The 18,914-nt window shown below is 55.6% G+C and overlaps 1 protein-coding gene across 2 annotated transcripts in view; it reads left to right on the forward strand.

Annotated features, from left to right (window-relative positions):
- Positions 1–18,914, forward strand: part of CABIN1 (calcineurin binding protein 1) — a 57,859-nt gene that overhangs the window by 15,989 nt on the left and 22,956 nt on the right. The window contains exons 17-28 of one of the 2 annotated variants that reach the window (XM_053279197.1): positions 599–835; positions 1,732–1,906; positions 2,533–2,654; positions 4,276–4,437; positions 4,852–5,058; positions 5,446–5,591; positions 6,600–6,861; positions 6,955–7,215; positions 8,073–8,224; positions 9,790–9,968; positions 16,565–16,753; positions 18,185–18,501. In XM_053279197.1, the coding sequence (XP_053135172.1) occupies positions 599–835; positions 1,732–1,906; positions 2,533–2,654; positions 4,276–4,437; positions 4,852–5,058; positions 5,446–5,591; positions 6,600–6,861; positions 6,955–7,215; positions 8,073–8,224; positions 9,790–9,968; positions 16,565–16,753; positions 18,185–18,501 (2,409 nt within the window). The remainder of the gene's footprint in view (positions 1–598; positions 836–1,731; positions 1,907–2,532; positions 2,655–4,275; positions 4,438–4,851; positions 5,059–5,445; positions 5,592–6,599; positions 6,862–6,954; positions 7,216–8,072; positions 8,225–9,789; positions 9,969–16,564; positions 16,754–18,184; positions 18,502–18,914) is intronic. The other variant, XM_053279198.1, reaches the window with a different exon arrangement.

The raw sequence follows: 18,914 nt of genomic DNA on the forward strand, positions 1-18,914 counted from the left end.
TGTGTATACGGCAGCTTCCTAGGTTCCTTGTGCTGAAGAAATGCGCTGTGCAGTTTCCTTAAGGAAGGCGGCATGTCGCTTTCTCCCCCAGTGGAAGAGGGCGTCCTCTGACAGGCTGTACCTCTTGTGCAAATTCCAAACTTCCCCAGGGGCCCATGGGAGGTAGCCCACTCCCAGGCTTGGCTTGACTTGACTTGACTTGGCTCCAAGGTCCAGGGCTTTGATGGTGCTCTGGGAGGATTTGGCATTTTGGGAGACAAAGGCTGTGTGTGTGTGTGTGTTTTCTCCCTTCATCTCTGGGTCAAGGGACTCGGAGGGGTGGAGAGGGGAGAAGGGAAGAAAGGATCTGCCCGAGTTCAGCAACTCTGGAGCTCAGAGCAGGAGGACCAAGGCATTCACTGCGAGTTCCTTCCGGGAGGAAGCTTCGTCTCTGCAGAAATGTCGCTGCAGGTGAAACTGTGGAGGGGCTCCATCCCCGAGAGTCCCTGGGCAGGTTTGGGATCTGCCTGGCAACCAGCCTGAAGACCCCCTCTGCCCACTGTGGAGGAGGACCTCGTCGCAGCAGGCCCCTTGTGTCTTTCTCATTGGCACTCCGTAGGACTCCCTGCTGAAACTGAAGGACTACCGGCAGTGTTTTGAGTGCTCCGAGGTTGCCTTGAACGAAGCTTTCCAGCAGATGGTGAACATGACGGCCGCTTCTGCCAAGGAGGAGTGGGTGGCCACCGTGACGCAGCTGCTTGCCGGGATCGACTGCTCTCTGTCCTCAGACAGCAGCAGCCTGGACGAAGCTTCCGCCACACAGAGCCTCGTCCGGCTGACTAACAACCTCATCCAGGTATTGTGTGTTTGCTAATGGAGGCAAGCTACTACTACGGATTTCTGTATACCATCGTTCTTTAAAGCAAAGTTCTCAAGGCGGTTCCCGTAAACAAATACATACATACATACATACATACATACATAAGATGGTTCCTTGTCCCCAAAGGGCTCACAATCCAAAGAGAAACACAAGGCAGACACCAGCAGCAGCCACTGGAGGGATGCTGTGCTGGGGATGGAGAGGGCCAGTTGCTCTCCCCCTGCTAAACACCAGAGAATCTCCACATTAAAAGGTGCCTCTTTGCTCAGTTAGCAGGGATCAGCAAGTGTCGGACCGTGGCCTGGCTGGGTGTTCTTGCAGTCTGAAGGCCTAATTATGCTGCTGGGAAACGGGAGTAGTCAGTTCATTGATAGCCGGAGGCTGTCAGTGCTTTTGATATCCCCGAGAGGGATGGAGCCGAAGCTCATCCACTGCTTTGCACGCAGAAGGTCCCAAGTTCCCTCCCTGGCAGCATCTCCAAGAGAGGGCTGGGAGAGACACCTGCCTGCAACCTGGGAAAAGCCGCTGCCAGTCTGGGTAGTCAGTCCTGAGCTAGATGGGCCAGTGGTCGGTATAAGGCAGCCTCCTCTCTTCCTAGGACTTGCCACCTTTTGGGGTTGAGGCTGTGTAGCTCAGTGGCAGAGCATCTTCTTGCTGGCATGCAGAAAGTTCCAAGTTCCCTCCCTGCCAGAGCGGCTGCCGGTCAGTGTGGACAACACTGAACTAGACAGACGAAGGATCTGACTCGGTATAAGGCCGCTTTTCATGTCCCTAAGGAACGCCGGGAGCAAGTGCAGCCCCTGAGCCCGTGTAGAGTGTCCTTCCCCTCGCCACCACTAGACCACACTGTCTCTCTCTGTTCCTGTGACTAGGTAATAGACTGCAGCATGGCAGTCCAGGAGGAGCCCAAGGAGCCTTTTGTGTCCTCCGTGCTTCCCTGGATTATCCTTCACCGAGTCATCCAGCACGAAGAAGACAACGTCCGGTCCGTCTGCTTCCAGCGAGAGGAAGAGCAGCAGTTGCAGACCCTCAGCGAGGAAGGCGGAAGTGGGTTTCCTTTCCACAAGTGCTTGACCTCCTTCTCTCCCTGCCATAGGGAGGTGTGAGGGGCGGGGGGCTGTTCTGCTCTGAGCATTCGCAGCTGGCCAGGGAAGAGAGGCCTCTGGCCATTTAGAGACGGCTTCTCGGCACACGTTCCCAAAGTGGTTCACTTAGCAACCTGGAAATAGAAGTCCATAAGATGGCCCCCGGTCCCCACTGTCGCAGTCTAAAAAGAAGCATGTGGCGGGCAGTAGCAGCAGCCACTGGACGGATAAGGCCAGTTGCTCTCCCTGCCCCCCTTGCTGAATAGAAGAGAATCGCCATTTCAAAGGGTGCTTCTTTTTTCAGGCAGTTCTGTTGGTTCAGGGTAGCTTTGACCCCTGGAGCTTGTTTGGTTCCAGCCCAGGAGCCTACAAAACAGGCAGTTTCCCCCCACGTGGCCAGATCACCTCCTGCAGTGCATCATGGCTGTGGCATTCCCTGGCCTTCTACCTCCAGGCTGGTCCCTCTCTGAAGTTTCTGGCCATTCTAAACTGCCTTCAGGACTGCATCTGCCACTGGGCAAAACCTTTATTCTCTTTGCTCCCCCTGGGATCCTCCATCCTTACTTGTCCTTCTCCACCTCTCAACAGCGGCTCCGTCTCTGGACACGCCCATGCTGCCCTCTTCCCTGATGCTCCTCAATACGGCTCACGAGTACCTTGGGAGGAGATCGTGGTGTTGCAACTCTGACGGAGCCCTGCTGAAATTCTACGTGAGTCTTGGTGCTCCAGATGTCTCCTGCTTCCAGCCTGGGTTCCCCTCATTCCCTCTCTCTCCCCAGTATGGTAGAGACCTAAAAGCCTGCCAGAGGGGGAGGGAATTCTTCCCTCTCTGTAAAGCACTCCCAGGGTGGGCCGCCTGGCTGCTCCAGCTGCTGTGGTGGAACTATGTCTCCCATCATCCCCGGCCACAGTTCATGGTGGATGGAGAAGGGGCGTCCCTCAGGCACAGGCCCCTAGTATATTGCTCAGAGCCTCAGAATTCGTCAGCCTCCTTCCTGGCCTCTTCCAGAAAGGTAGGGCAGCCGTGGAGGGAAGAGAGCTCCTGGCCGCACCTGGCTCCCTGATGCCTCCACCTCCGTCCATCCTGTGTTATACTGTTAGAAATGCATACATCACTTTTCTTGGTGGGGGTGATTATTTGTTTTATTTATAAACCGCCCAATCCAGATGCTCTGGGCAGCGTACAACTAGTTTAAAAAACATAAAAACAAGCATCGTTTAAAACACACTACTTAAAACCATATAAAAACAATTTTAACACAATTTATAAAATCAGTTAAAATACTTTAGAAAACAATGTAAAAACCCCGGAAGGCCAGGCCACACAAGTGAGGCTTCAGGGCTCTCTTAAAGGCCGACCGTGAGCCTAAACTGCGGATATCTGCTGGGAGTGCATTCCATAGGCCAGGAGCAGTGACACGGAAGGCCTGGTTCCGAGTCGACACCAGAGGTACTGGTGGTAACTGGAGACGGACCTCACCATGATGGGGATCATGCAGAAGAAGGCACTCTCTGAGGTAGCCCGGACCTTGAGTTTCTTCCAAGTACCTAGCAACACCCTTGGGCTGGGGATGATGGGAGTTGTAGTTCAGTAACAGCTGCAGAGCCAAGGCGGCCTACCTCTAATACCAGAAGAATACGAGAAATGCTGGTCTTGTGGCGGCAAGCATAAATTGTCCCCTTTGCTAAGCAGGAGATACCCTGGTTTGCATTTGAATGGGAGACGCGTGTGAGCACTGGAAGATATTCCCCTCAGAGGATGGGGCCACTCTGGGAAGAGCAGAAGGTCCCAAGTTCCCTCCCTGGCAGCATCTCCAAGACAGGGCTGAGAGAGACTCCTGCCTGCAACCTTGGAGAAGCCGCTGCCAGACAATCCTGAGCAATGGTTTGACTCGGTATAAGGCAGCTTCCTATGTTCCTAACTCAGAGTCAGCCAGCAAAGCTTGATGCTGATGGACTCAGGATGGACAGTAAAACAGATAAAATTATACAAAATTTATAAAATCCAGTTAAAACTAGATGTGGGTAAATCAGATTTACAAAATAAAAACTTCCTGGAACAGGCACAGAATGAAAAAAACCTAAAAAGTCTATCTAAAAAGATGAGTTCTCAGTTTCTTAAAACCCCAGAGGGATGGAGGGTGTGTGGCAAATATAGGACTCCTTTCCTGGAAAAAGATGTTGGCATGCCCAAGGCATCATATAGTTGAGTTATATGCCGTGTGTATTACTCTAGCAGACATGGAGACCGGTCCCTTGGGCATCCAGAAGATGGCAGGTGGGCACTGTCGATGCTTCATGTCCTTGATGGGGTCTCACTTCCTGTTCCAGGTGCGGGTGCTGCAAAAAGAGCTTTTGGCCTCTACCTCGGAAGACACTCATCCCTACAAAGAGGAGCTGGAAACGGCCTTGGAGCAGTGTTTTTATTGCTTATACAGCTTCCCAAGCAAGAAGAGCAAAGCCCGCTACTTGGAAGAACATTCCACCCAGCAGGTGAGAAGAGCCCTGCTGGATCAGGCCCAAAGCCTATCTAGTCTAACATCCTCTTCCCCACAGTGGCCCACCAGATGTCCCTAAGAAGCCCACACAGGCAAGAGATGAAGGCATGCCCTCTCTCCTGCCTCTGCTACTCTGCAACTGGTGTTTGGAGGCATCCTGCCTCTGAGGCTGGAGGGAGCTTATCGCCATCAGGACTAATAGCTGTTGAGAGACCTGTCCTCCGTGAAGATGCGATTGTCAAATGCCTTCCTGTAAGAGTTGTTCTCTGGGCGACTCACAAACCAAAAGCAATGGAATAAAAAACCCTGCCAATCAAAGCCTGTTAAAAACCAGGAGGCTACAATAAAATACAGGCACTCTTAAACATTGTAATTGGGTTTTGATTTTGTTTTCACACTCTCCCTTAAGGTGGACCTGATGTGGAAAGATGCTTTACTGATGTTTGAGTACTTTAAACCCAAGACCCTTCCCGAGTTCGACAGCTACAAAACCAGCACCGTCTCTGCCGACCTGGCCAACCTCCTGAAGAAGATGGCGACCATCGTGCCTCGGACTGGCAAGCCCATGCTGAGACTCGAGGAAGTGTCGAGCTACATTGAAGGGACTCTGAGCAAGGTGAGAGGGTTAGGCTGCTGGGGGCATTCGCGGGAACGAGGGAGAGGAGCCCCCACCCGGCCCCCCGCCTTAGGGGTGAGACTGGCTGTGGCCCAGTGGTAGCCCCACCTAGCAGAGCAGGGGGTAGGACTAATCCCCATAAAAGATCCTCTGTGGCAGAGGACCCGCTTGGCACGCAGAAGGTCCCTGGATCAGACCTTGGCAGCATCTCCAAGTAGGGCTGGGAAAAGACCCTTGTCTGTGACCCTGGAGAGCTCTTGCCAGTCCATGTAGAGTAGGCAACAGTGGTCTCCATGGACCAGTGGCTTGGCTCGGGTCAAGGCAGTGCTGTTCGTCGAAGAGGATGGCCTCCAGAGCCCAACCTTCGGTTCTGTTCTTGATTTCCAGGTGCCGGCTCTCCCCGAGGGCGCAGACTACTCACCACCGGTTGTGACGGAGCTGTACTATCTCCTGGCGGATTACCACTTCAAGAACAAAGAGCCGTCCAAGGCCATCAAGTCGTACATGCATGACATCTGCATCTGCCCTAACAGGTCAGCCTCTCTTGCCCAGCCAAGCCCTCCAAACCAGCCCTCTGCTTCTGCCCATTGGCCCTCCATCCTTCTCTGGGTGTCTGCCGTGGGTTGCCACCTTTTTCTTTGGAAGAGGACGACATTGGGCCTCTTCCGAGTGGAATCGGGAGCCGGCCGGGCTTTCTTCAACTTCCTGTCTTCATTGCTGGGGGAGGAAGTCCCGCCTGAGACTGGAATGTTGTGAAGGCTGCGCTGAGAACTTCTTAACGATCCGAGCAATCTGAAAATGGTGCCAAGTCCTTGGGGAGGTTGGAGGCCTCCTTGCTGGCTGTCCGGCCTCCTCTTGGAGGTGCTCTGGAGTTGGCCCCCTCCCATTCTGTGATTCTGTCACCTGGCATAGTATCGAAGAGGAGAGCTGGTCTTGTGGCAGCAAGCAGGACTTGTCCCCTTAGCTAAGCAGGGTCCGCCCTGGTTGCATATGAATGGGAGACTGTAAGATATTCCCCTCAGGGGATGGAGCTGCTGCTCTGGGAAGAGCATCTAGGTTCCAAGTTCCTTCCCTGGCAGCATCTCCAAGAGAGGGCTGGGAGAGAGACTCCTGCCTGCAACCTGGGAGAAGCCACTGCCAGTCTCTCTAGACGCTACTGAGCTAGATGGACCAAGGGTCTGACTCAGTATATGGCAGCTTCCTGTGTTCCTGTAGAAGTATAAGGCAATTTCTTATGTAACCTTCAGGGAAGGGCTGTAGCTCAGTAGACAGAGCCTCTGCTTTGCCTGCAGAAGGTCCCAGGTTCGATCCCTGGTGGCATCTCCAGTTAGGTCTGGGAAAGACTCCTGCCTTGGAGAAGCCGCTGCCAGTCAGTGTAGATGATGCTGAGCTAGATGGACCGAGGGTCTGACTCAGTCTAAGGCAGCTTCCTGTGTTCCTGGGTTACTGAACTCCAGAAGGGGTGTCTGCTCTGTACTCTCTGGCCGGCAGGACCCTGCAATGTGTGCATGACGCCTTCATTTATTCTCGCTGCTCCCCAGGTTTGACTCGTGGGCCGGCATGGCTCTGGCTCGGGCCAGCCGGATCCAAGACAAGCTGAACTCCAACGAGCTGAAGAGCGACGGCCCCATCTGGAAGCACTCCACGCCGGTGCTGAACTGCTTCAAGCGAGCGCTGGAGATCGACCGCTCCAACCTCTCCCTGTGGATCGAGTACGGCTCCATGTCCTACGCGCTGCACTCGTTTGCGTCGCGGCAGCTGAAGCAGTGGAAGTCGGAGCTGCCGCCGGAGGTGGTGCGCCAGGTGGGGGCCCGAGCGGGAGCCCACGGGGCCCGGCCCGGCCTTTCCCTCCCGGCTGCTGCTGCTGCTCAGCCTGATGGCTGCTTTCTCTTCCAGATGAAGGAGCGGCGGGACGGCATGCTGGAGACGGCCAAGCACTGCTTCACGTCGGCGTCTCACTGCGAGGGGGACGGGGACGAGGAGGAGTGGCTGATCCACTACATGCTGGGCAAGATTGCGGAGAAGCAGAAGCAGCCGCCCGTGGCCTACCTCCTCCACTACAAGCAGGCGGGCCACTTCCTGCACGAGGAGGCCGCCCGGTATCCCAAGAAGATCCACTACCACAATCCGCCGGAGCTCGCCATGGAGGCCCTGGAGGTAAGGCCAAAGGCACGGAGGGAGGGGACCCCGGAGAGCCCGTGGCGAACCGTGCCACCCCGAGGTGTCAGAAGGGGAGGGAAACTCCCCAAGCGGCTGAATGGGGACAAGGGAAGCGGTCTCCTGCGGATCAGGCCCTGGGTCCCCCCGAGCTTAGTATGGTCTGCCCTGACTGGCAGCGGCTTCTCCAGGGTTTCCGGCAGGGGTCTTTCCCCGCCCTGCCTGGGTCCTCCTGCATGCCAAGCAGAGACTCTGCCACTGAGCTTTGGCCCCATTCCCTTACTTCTAGTCTTTATTCAGTCGTTGCCTGCTGTGTTCTGAGCTCCGAGAATGGCGGCTTTGCATGCAGAAGGCCCCAGGTTCACTCCCTGGCAGCATCTCCAGGTAGGACTGGGAGGGACTCCTGCCTGGAACCTGGGAGAGCTGCTGCCAGTCAGTGAGGGACCGTACTGCGCTAGACGGACCAAGGGTCTGACTCAGTAGGAGGCAGCTCCCTATGTACCCCATCCCTGTGTCCCCAAGGGTGTCGGCTAAGCCTTCCTTTCTGTGCCGTCTTCCCAGTCTCAGTCTGCCCTCCCAAAGGTGCCATGCTATCATCCTCAGTCGGGGGAAAGGCAGGTCTCTGCCCTGTGCCACCGGACGCCCTGTGGCTCCTTGGAAGCCCCTCCTCATTGGTGACAATTCCAAAGAAGCGGGAGGCCTGGCCCCCTTTTCCAGCTGACCTAAAGCTTCCTTGCCCGGGTGTCGTCTTGCCTTGTGCAGCCAGAGGGCTGGCTGTTTAGAAGCCTCTGGAATAGGAGAGCCCCCTTCAGAGCCTTGCCGAGTTTGCCCCCACGTGGTGTGTTTCTCCCCTGAAGGTGTATTTCCGGCTCCATGCCTCCATCCTGAAGCTTGTGGGGAAGCCCGACTCTGGAGTCGATGCTGAAATGCTCGTCACGTTCATGAAGGAAGCTGCCGAGGGGCCTTTTGCCAGGGGCGAGGAAAAGAACACCCCCAAAATCGCGGAAAAGTGAGTGCTGGCTTCTTTGAGGCCCAGTGGAAAGGAGACCTCTGGGGAGGAGATCTGTGGGGGGCTGGCTGTCCTGCTCGCCGGAGGGCTGGGGCCCTGGCCGCTGGCAAGCGGATTTGTAGATGCCAGGTCTGAATGCCTTTGGCTTGTGAGGAGCATGAGGGAGGACTCATCCTTGGCATCAGGAGGCTGTGATCTTTTCCGGTCCAGGACCCACCTAAGCTGCGCCATCCTGAGTTGTTGTCGTCCCCGCCCCCCCCCGCCCCCGCCCCTCTTCTGGATGACGAGATGCAAAGGAGAGCTCCTGTTCTTTCACTGGAGGGGATTTTTGGAGGTGTAGCTTATGTCCTGGTGAAAGAGTTGTACCTGCCAAAGTATTCTACCCAGTTGCCCTTTGCACCTAGTCACCCTTCTCTCCCTCCCTCCCCCTTGAAAAGAAACCCAAACATCCAATGGTGCTCCTCATACAGCCCTCTTGTGAGTCCGAGCCGACTGGTAGAAGGCGGATGCTTTACACAGATTACCGGCAAGGAATGCTCCCTCCCACGGATCACTCGCTAACGTGGGAGGTGATTTCTTGCCTCCCTGTGGTGTGCTATTTTACTTGGGATTTAGCAGAATCATCTGGCAGCTGGTGCAGAGCCCGGAAAAGCTCGTAGGAAAAGAACCGAGCGTTTCTTTTGCTTCTGGCTGCCACAACATCGCTGAAGGCTGGCCAGGAGTGTTGACAAAGGGCTGTTGTGCTGGAAGGGGCAGGGAGCAAGGAGCTGGGCCCCGGGCCCTGCCCTCACGTCCACCACCGACGGGTGACCGCGGAAAAGGCCCGATCCCAAGTGGCCACCAGACAAACTGGTGGCACTTGAAGACAGACCTCTGCCGCTGAGCCCATTGAGTGGTGGGGATCTTGCAGGGAAAGGTGCTTTCTTGGGACTTTAAAGCCCTGAACTGGACCAAAGCCATTCAGGGTTTTAAAGGTGATAACCCCCACCCCATAGTTTGCCCGGAAACATACCGGCAGCATTTTTAACTCCAGAGCTAAATTTTGCTATATTGCTTTTAAAGATGTAGAATGAGAATCTATAGAGTTTCTTATACATTTGTTTTGCCTTTTGCATGTATGGATTCTTTGGTCTAGGACCATAAATAAAACTGGACTTGACTTGACATACCAGCAGCCAGGGCCGCTGTTTAAGAACAGGCATGATATGGGACGGTATTTTGTGATCATCTGTAAATAAAAAGCGAGCGAGCAAGCGGTGTGTGAGGCTGCTGCTGGGTATGACGATGTTTTGTCCCACCTCGTTCCACTGCAGGGTGGAGTCCTCCTATCCAGCCACATCCTCCACCACCCAGTGCCCCCTTTAACAGGGATTCCCAGATGTTGCGGGAGAAGGGATGTTAGCAGGATGGGGTGAAAAGGGACACACGTCTTGTCGCAGGCCTCTCTCTGCTGTCGTCCCTGCAGAGCAGTTGGCCGACTCTGAAAAGCGGCCTTGGAGGCCCCTGAGTGGCAGGCCTCTGCCGGCACCGCCTCCTCACGCCCTTGCCCCCTCTTCTCCCCCCAGGGAAAAGCTTTGCATGGTGGACGAGGACTCCCACTCTTCTGCAGGAACCGTGCCGGGCCCTGGGACTTCCCTCCCCTCCCTCTCCGGTCCAGGTCTGACATCCTCACTCTACACAGCTACTCCAGTTGACCACGATTACGTCAAATGTAAAAAAAGCCGTCAGCAGGCGACACCGGATGGTACATTCTCTGTTCTCAATACTGCCGGCACGCAGAGGTGCTGTAATCCGGGGGCGGCGGCGGCGGCGGGGGGCGTGTCTCACTGGGGCAGTGCCATTCCGCTTGCTTCCCAGAGGGTGATGGGTCTGTGGCCACACGGGCAATATTGCAACTCGCTAACCTCATCCCACGTTGCCACCTCCTCTCCCGCCTAAATGGGGAGGGCCCCTGGCTCCCTGGCGGACAAGGAGATTTCGGTGCGCTCCCAGCAGCACACCCTGAGGGTTTCCAAATGTTTGGCACGCACATTGCCTGGCTGGTTGGGGTGCTGGAGAACTTCCCCGGCAAGCGTTTCCTCAAGTCCAGATTTCCCTCATTTGGGAGGAGGCAGGTGGCAACCATGTGAGTGTCATGTTCACGGAATGGAGTGGAATGCCTTCAACTGACTCTCCTCCTCCTCCTCCTCCTCCTCCTTCTCCCTCCCTCCCGCCCTCTTTCCTCCCGCCCTTGACTTTCACCTACCTGACTGGCTCACCTCCGTAGCAGATGGACGATATTAACCTCCCAGCTTGCCTTGTGGGAATCATGGTGGTTTTAGTGGCAAAGCGCTGTCCATTTCAAACTGGCACCACAACTAAAGCAACTCCACCCCATTGCGGGGCAGCTGTTCTTCCAGCCATCCTCTTTCAGGGGCAGAGAACTGGGCAGGCCTGACTGTCACAGGGCTGGTCTTTTAGCGGGGGATGTGTGGATTCCCACTGTGCTAGCTTGGCTTTCCTTGATCAGTGGATTTGCATCCCAGGAGAAATGTGAATGCTAGGGAATAAGCGTCCCCAAAGAAGAAATCGGGAACGGATGAATTCTGCCCGTCTCTGGGCGCACAGGCCCTCTCTGCGTGGCAAGAGTATTGTGTGGGGGAAGCATGTTGGCCCGCCTGTTCAAGGCCAGAGAGCCCTTTGCTGTCCTGCACTTAGGATTTAGGAGCAAGACTTAGCAAGCTGCCATATACTGAGTCAGACCCTTGGTCCCTCTAGCTCAGTATTGCCTACACTGACTGGCAGCAGCTCTCCCAGGTTTCAGGCGGGAGTCTTTCCACTATTGAACCAGGGACCATCTACCTGCAAAGCAGACGCTCCACCCGTATCCCCAAATAATGCGGGCAACCTAGGAGGCTGCCTTCTTCTTCCGAGTCGGACCCTCAGTCCATTGAGCTCAGCACGATCTACGCTGACTGGCAGCGGCCGTCTGGGGTTTTAAGGCAGGAGTCCCAGCCCTGCCTGACGTTGCCACAAGAATTGGTGCCGCAGAAGGCTGGTGTCTGCATTTCTGTCAGCATCTCCTCGAAGCTCCATGGTTAGCTATTTTTAACTGTGCTTTGGAAAGAGTTGGCTTCTGGGCTTGGCGCCATCCTGCAAAGCTGTTGGCTTGGAAGGAGGCAGAGCCAGCCCCGAGTTGGAGGCCTTCTCTTGGAAACGCTGATTTTTTTGCATCTGTCGCCCTGGTATTCTCTCTGGGTGCGTCAAACGAGAGTTTGAAATCATGGAGCATAAATGGATAGCATTTAAAAAAACAACACACACACACGCCAACCCATGTGGCTGCAAGCACCAGGCGCTAGCCAGTGAAAAAGAAGAGAACCCGGAGAATCCTCTCCCGGTAATGCAGGGCTCAGAATGAGGAACTGGCACAGTTGAGTTCGGCCACAGGGACAGGGCTGGGGGACAGCCGGGGCCTCTGCTCTTTCTGCTCCATGCAAAGCAAGAGAAGCCACAAGAGGAATCCTAAAGGCTGGAGAGCCATGCAGAGAGAAGCGGGGGCCCTCTGAAATGTCTGTTAATGGTGGAAGGCCCTTAAGGGGGTCCTGGGTTGGGGGTGGTGCAGGGCTGCACAACTTGGGCTCTTCTTTCGATGTCGGACTACAACTCCCATGATCGCCCCCAGCCACAGTGGCCCATAGTCAGGAACAATTGGGCTTGTAGCCCGCTGTGGGGGCAACCTAAAGATTCCACAACTCGCTGTGGAGGAACCGTGACTCTCCAGCTCCAACAAGAAACGAGTTCCTTCCGCTTTGGCTTCTCCAGTGTGTGGCTCTTCACACAAGCCAGATCAAGGGTTCTAGACCCCCATTTCGTTCCACCCGGTGAAGCGCGCTCCTATCCTTTCCAGGATCACAGGGACAGAACTGACAGCTTGGGCGAGAACCCCTCTGGCCATTGGAGCGTGCACTGCAGAGCCATTCTCGGGAACGGCCTCTTCCTCGCAGTGATGGGTGAAGCACTGATGATTCATCCGGCTTGGCCTCTGTTAGCTTCGGTGCCAGAGTTGGCTTTCCTGGCACACTTGCTCATATTTCCTCCTTCCCCTGCCCCTTTATTAGCAGGCTTGTGTCCCAAAATCCAGGCCAAGTGACTTCTAAATGTCTCTTGCTGGAAATCTTGCCTGGTGGCACCTCACCCCACTTCTGTGTTCACGCGAAGGACGTAGAAATGAACACCTTCAGAGAGAAGAAACCGGTTATTTTGCCCTGTTCTCACGGGGTTCTTCTCATGGGCTGAGGTGGCACCGGCCCAACAGGGGTAGTGAAATGTAGGCTAGCCAGATGGTGCGGGGCTTGGCGCGGACGCCCTGCGGCCAGAAGTGAAAAGTCGCCTTCAAAATGGAAGCCGCTTGCCCCAAGCGAGGGACTTCCGAGGCTTCCTTGCCGGAGTCTTGTCTGGTTCTGGTGTCACGTTTGTCTTGGATGTGTTTCCATCAGCCACCTTTGCCAGCTAGCCGCGCTCTGACATGCTGTGTGGGAGATGCATGGGGAGGGGTGGGTCTCACCCATTCAGTAGAGCAGAACACTCATCCTTGTTGTTTAGTGCACCTTGTACTACTAGATGTGGCCGTGGTGGTGGTGGTTGTCTGTGTGTGTGTGTGTGTTGTGTGTCACTTGTGCTCGTGTAGGCAATATTGCCCGTGCTGCCCTAACCCTTTCTAAAGCCGCCCATGAACATCCTCTCCCTGCTTTTTGCCCATCACAGCTTGCTTGAGCCATAGGTCAGAGCTGCCGCTCAATCGCCCTGGCGAATCTGTTGTAGCGAGACCCCGTTCCTGGAAAAGTGCCCGCAAGAGGGGTTGTGTCCCCTGGAGACTCCATTGGGCAGCTGCCGGATCTTCTGCCCCCCGAACATGTCTCTGCACCCTTCCCTTTCTCTCCTCCATGCTGCCAAGCACGTTCTGTGTCTTCCTGAATAACCCCCACGTGGCAGAATGAACTCTCGGGGGGCGGGGTGTTACAGGATCACTTAAGGAAAGGGGGAGGTCCAGGCACTGCGTGGGGGCTCTGCTTGCATTTCCCAGGTGCTGCTGGGAACCTGCCCGTCCTGCCCAGACTCTGCTGCCCACGAGGCTGAGCCTGGCTTAAGCCTGCCCTGAGACTAGGGGTGTGCGAGCCAGCTTGAGCTCTCATGGCTCTCCTCGAAGGCTCGACCCAGGTCACGCAAATGGCCAGGGAGCCCGTGCGGTGACCCATAATGGCCCTGAAACCAGCCGAAGACTCGGGAGGAGGGAAAGCTGCCCGAGACACACCCACCCCTGAGGCTGCTACAGCCCTCAGTGGCTGTAAGTCATTACTTCAAATCCACGTTGCCACCCGCCGCCACCCTTGAACCGGCTCGAATTTGAACCGAACCGGGGTTTGGCTCAAGGGGTGCCCAAATGGAACATGCCCGGTCCGGTTCGAATCCAGTCCGGGCAAAGTGGTTTTGTGCACGTCCCTACCCAAGACGAGGCAAGGCAGCAGGGCCCTGGAGAGGTCTTGGGGAGTGAGTGGAGCCCCCCATGTCCCTAAGAGCTCTGGAGCGCAGACTCCGTGCCTGGAGTTTGCAGGCTTTAAAGGGGCTGCTGCTTCTCCTTTGCTCAAACTCTTCTTCCCTGGCATGCCGATATTAGGGGCTGCAGTGATGGGGAAGAGGCTGGTTCTGCATTGGGTTTGGGCCCCACAGGCGCTGCCTGAGGGGCCCCTGACCCCGAGGAGGCTTCCTCTGCCTCTGACTTAGTGTCATGGCCTAGGCCAGCTCGGGCTCCAGCTCCTCGCACTCCACTCCAGTGGCAGGATCCAGTTCTGCCCGCCTCAGTATCTGACTTGCTGCGAAGAGAGGGCGTGGTGACGGGCTGGGCCATGACACTGTCCCGCTCCAGGCCAGGTGGGAGGGGTGCTTTAACATCCCCAGACCCCAGGGATGGTCATTCGAGGGCCGTGTTCTCAGCCATACTGGTCCCCATCCAAGGCCTCCCAAAGCCAGTTTGCTTTAGGAGTTCTGTGGCCACTTCCAGAAGGCCGTGAGCTCTTGTCAGGCCTTCTGAAATGGGAAACAGCACACCAAGTAGGTGGGGTGGTGGTGCAAGCGTGCTCTTGGCCACCATCGCGCTCTGCAGCTACGCCCCTCCTTTCTCTGGGTTTGGCCTTCTGCCGGGACAGCCACAGAGTTCATTGCCACAGAAGGGCTTCGCCACAGTGAAGGCCCTCATAAGGCTCTGGCTCCCGTGGTAGGCTCCGGCTCCCGTGGTAGGCTCCGCCAACTGATTGCTCTGCATGGTAGAGCTGCCGTAAACTGAAGCAGGCTCCATGGGGATGATGTTTTCACACCTGCTTGCTTGGTGGGGCTCTCTTGTGATGGGCAAACTCCGTTCACCAAAGGCTCCGCTGAAAAGAATTTTATTTCCTCTCAAATCGGAGGATCAATAGATCTCTTCCAGCCCACTTCTGAAATGCTGGCCCTGGCCAGCCCCCAGGACATCTTAAGGCGCTGCCTCCACTGAGTCAGATCATTGGTCCAGTGAGGTCAGAATCGTCTGCACTGACTGGCAGCAGCAGCTGCTCTCGGGAGTTTCGGAAAGAGAGAAGTACCTCCCCCCCCCTTGAGGTGAACCTGGGGCTTTCGGCATGCAAAGCAGGTTTCCTGCCATGGAGCTGCACACCCCAAACGCTTCCCTCCAACTCCCCATCCTGTGAGTTCCTGAGCCTTGCTCCTCTGCTGCCTCAATTCCTCCCTCCCTCCCCCCCCTTGCTTCTGCCGGGGATGGGGGAGGCTGCAGTGGAAAGGGCTCACAGCAAGAGCAGCAAACCGACTTCAAGCTAGGCCTGAAGGGTGTCCGTTTGGGGCCAGCTCATCATCGTTTAGGAGGGGTGGAGCTGTCCGCTGCACATTCTGGGGCCTCCATTTCTGCACCTTTATGGAGCTGGAGGTGCCTGCTTGTGACTGAACTGGGGTTTGGATCTGGGTCTCCCCTGTGTCCCTATCGTTGTACTGGGTGGAGCAGAGCCTTCCAAGGCTCAGGGGAGGGGTGTGATGGCAGCGGGCAGGGTTGCTTCTTGGCATCGTGTGTGTTGGCTGACTTGCTGGACCATGGTACGCCAGCCTACGAATGCTGCGTGCACACACACGCTGTGCAAATGCAAAAACAGCAAACATGGCGCAAGGGTGAGCCCATGAGAAAGAAAGGGTTTGCTCTTGTGTGACATTCCTGCAACTTGCGTGCATGCAGCATTACTAGGCTGCTGGACCACTGTGCAGCATGTTGGCCGTCATCCACAGATGGGTCTCGTCCAGTGGGATGTCGCTGTGCATCAGGTGCTGAACTTGGCATTCTGTGTGTGTATGTGTGTTGGTTTCACAGTCAGGCAGATCTTTGTCAGTGATGTTCAACTGGGAAGGGAGGAACCCAATCCCAGATCGTTCATGAGGGAAGAAAAGTCCATCTTGCTTCACAGGGAAGTGATGTCCACGTGGAGAGAGAATGAATACAGATCCTTTCTCCAAGGATGTGGGCAGAACTGCTACAGAATCCACACTGGGACTCCACAGCTGCTCCAGGGGCCTGCGGACTGCTCCCTACATCAGCTTGACTCCTCCTGGCTGGGCTTCTTCCTAGCGATCTGCAAGCCCCCTCTTGATGCCCCTGATCTCTTTCAGCTGAGCTTTGGCCGTGTCTTTCAGCTTGTTTGTTTTAAAAGATTTCCACCCTGCTTTCATGCCCACCCATGGGGGGCACCCCTGAGCATCTTCTGGGTTAGATTGAGAAACCCGCTTGCACGTTGGTGCCTTTATGCCTGAGGGCCAGTCGTGTAGATGGACGTCATTTCCAGTTGCCTAAAATGGAAATCCAACAGTCTGGGGAAAGCAAGTAGAGAGGCCCCTTTTCTGCCATTACATTAAAATCCAGCAACTTCAACCTGTTTGTAAAAGGGCCAGGGAAAGCAGGAGTGTCTGCTCTTCCCCACTCCTCACATCATTGGGGTCTCCAGACAGCTCAGTTGCTGCCTGAGGTCTCCCTTCTGTGGCATCTCTGGATGGTCCACTTCAAGCCATTTGTCTGGTCCAGGCAAATGGCTGAACCACCTTCTCTCAGGGTTTAGGCAACCATCATCCTTTCCCCCCGTGAGTCATAAGCATCTAGGTTCTTCTGATGTGATCCTGCTACCGGAAAGCAAATTATTCTGAATGCAGCATTTTCAAACATTGACGTTGAGAGGCCGTCCCTGAGTTCTGGTTGGGTCACTTTCCTGGCTTGGGTACGTGCCCCCCCCCCCCCGATCTGCTCACGGCTGGTCCTCACTTGTTTCCCTGATGCAGACAGGAGCCAGGACAGCACAGCGGTGGTGCTCTCCGATTCCAACTCGACCCAAGACATGTTCACGGAGCCCGCCAACTCTCAAGACAGTGCCAAGAAGCCTTACCCGGAGAGAAGGCTGTTTGCGTCCTGCTTAGAAGCTGCTACCACCATGCCGGGCAAAGAGACCCCAGGGCCTCCGGAGGAAAGGGGTATTCTATTCCATGTATTTATTTAATTGTATTTGAAATGTCGATAACCTGCCCCTCTAGGACACAACTGTTCGGGGCGGCTCCCAACATTTATAAAGTAGATACAGTGTAAAATAAGACTCATAAAATTAACCAAGTGAAGTTAGACAACTTAAAAATCCCAGCTAAAACCACAACCGGAATTAATAGTTTTTAAAGTTTCAGATTGAAAGTTATTTAAAAACTTAAGAATTAAAGAACCTACCAGATATAAGCAACAGGCGAAACCTTAAAAAGCCTCTTTAAAAAGTTCTGGTTCTTTAAAAACACTGAGGGAGGAAACATGGCCAAGCTCTTCAGGGAGGGTATTGCAACGCCAAGGGGCCACAACAGAAAAGCCCCCCGTCTCTAGTCCTTGCCAGCCGGCTCTCTGGATCCACTCAAGGATGTCGGCCCAGCCTGCCGATATGGGCAAGAGATTGATGCCAGAGCCGTGAGGGCACACTGGAGCCGCTGCCCGCCAAGGGGGTCTTGCGGCAAGAGGGCCGAAGACGGCAGAGACTGAGCCCAATTGGGTGAGCTGGCTGAGGAGGGCAGCCACTGCTTGCTGGCTGGGGGCAGGCCATGTTGCTCCTTGCATGGCTTCTGGCTTCAGAAGTAGGGGGAACCTACTCCTGCCTGGGTGTCACGAGCAGGGAATGGAAAGGAAAACGGCAGGCGAGGAATCTAGGAAGCTGCCTTCTACTGAGTCAGTCCCTTGTTGTTGGACTGGCAGTGGCTCTCCCAGGTTTCAGGCAGGAGTCTTTCCCAGCCCTACCTGGAGATGCTGCCTTCTGCAGGTATGCAGCTGCTCTACCACTGTGCTACGGCGGCATCCCCCAAGGGGGAACATCTTGGTTGCCCATCCAAATGCAAAACAGGGCAGGCCCTGCTTAGCAAAGGGAACCATTTCTGCTTGCAGCTGCAAGACCAGCTCTCCTCCTCAAGCCGGCCTTGTGGTAGCAAGCCTGACTTGTCCCCTTAGCTAAGCAGGGTCTACCCTGGTTGCATATGAATGGGAGACTGGAAGTGTAAGTACTGGAAGAGATTCCCCCTCTTAGGGGATGGAGCTGGCGCTCTGGGAAGAGCATCAGGAGGTTCCAAGTTCCCTCCCTAGCAGCATCGCCAAGATAGGGCTGAGAGAGACTCCTGCCTGCAACCTTGGAGCAGCCGCTGCCAGTCTGTGTAGACACTACTGAGCTAGATAGACCAAGGGTCTGACTCAGTGTATGGCAGTTTCCTATGTTCCTGTGTTCAGCTTCATTTCCCCCTGTGAAAAATAATTGCCCTCGTATTGCTGTATCTCTGAAGCTTTCAAGTGCCTTGCACCGTGTTTTGATGGGGAGAAAGTGGGTGAATGAGCTCCAACAGAAGCGTCAGCTGTGTCTGTGTGTTTGTGTTTAATTTGGGCAGCTCCAGGGAAGTCTGAAGAGCCCTTGGAAGGCTCTGAATCGGCTGCCGCAGCCGAGCAGAAGCTGGACGCCCAGGTGCCCTCCGGCACCCCTCCCAAAGCCCCGGCACCCTCGCTCTCCCAGTGGGATGCCAAGAGGCGAGCAGAGCCCTGCACAGACCCGTTTCCCCAGAGTCTCCCGGCGGACCTGGAGGAGCAGCGCAAGTTCGTGACGGAGCGGTGCGTCCGCTCGCTCCACGTATGTCTCAGCCGCTTCCCTCAGCACTACAAGAGCCTCTACCGGCTGGCCTCTCTCTACACGTACAGCAGGACCCATAAGGTGAGGGGCCGTGCGGGCGGCCGGCAGCGGGTCTGGGCTGGGGGGTCGGGACAGGAGCGACCGGGAGAGCCCGGACCTGCTGCTGCCTGGGGGCCACATGTGTGTGTCCCCTCCTCCGTTGGTGGCACTGGCCAGTCCACTGCCTGCTCTCCCAGCAGCACGATCCAACGGCGTCGAAGGCACACAAGTGGTCATGTTGGCCATGGCAGTGGCAAAGGCTGTTGGTGGTGAAGATGATGATGGGTGGGCGGGGCAGTATCTTCCTCCAAGATGCTCAGACATCTAGGGCAGTCTTCCCTCTAACAGGGATTCCCAGGTGTTGTGGACTACAACTCCCAGAATCCCCAAGCAAAAGCCATGGTAGCTGGGGATTCTGGGAGTTGTAGTCTACAACATCTGGGAATCCCTGTTAG

This window comes from Hemicordylus capensis, chromosome 15 (genome assembly GCF_027244095.1).
Source record: "Hemicordylus capensis ecotype Gifberg chromosome 15, rHemCap1.1.pri, whole genome shotgun sequence".
NCBI lineage: Eukaryota > Metazoa > Chordata > Lepidosauria > Squamata > Cordylidae > Hemicordylus > Hemicordylus capensis.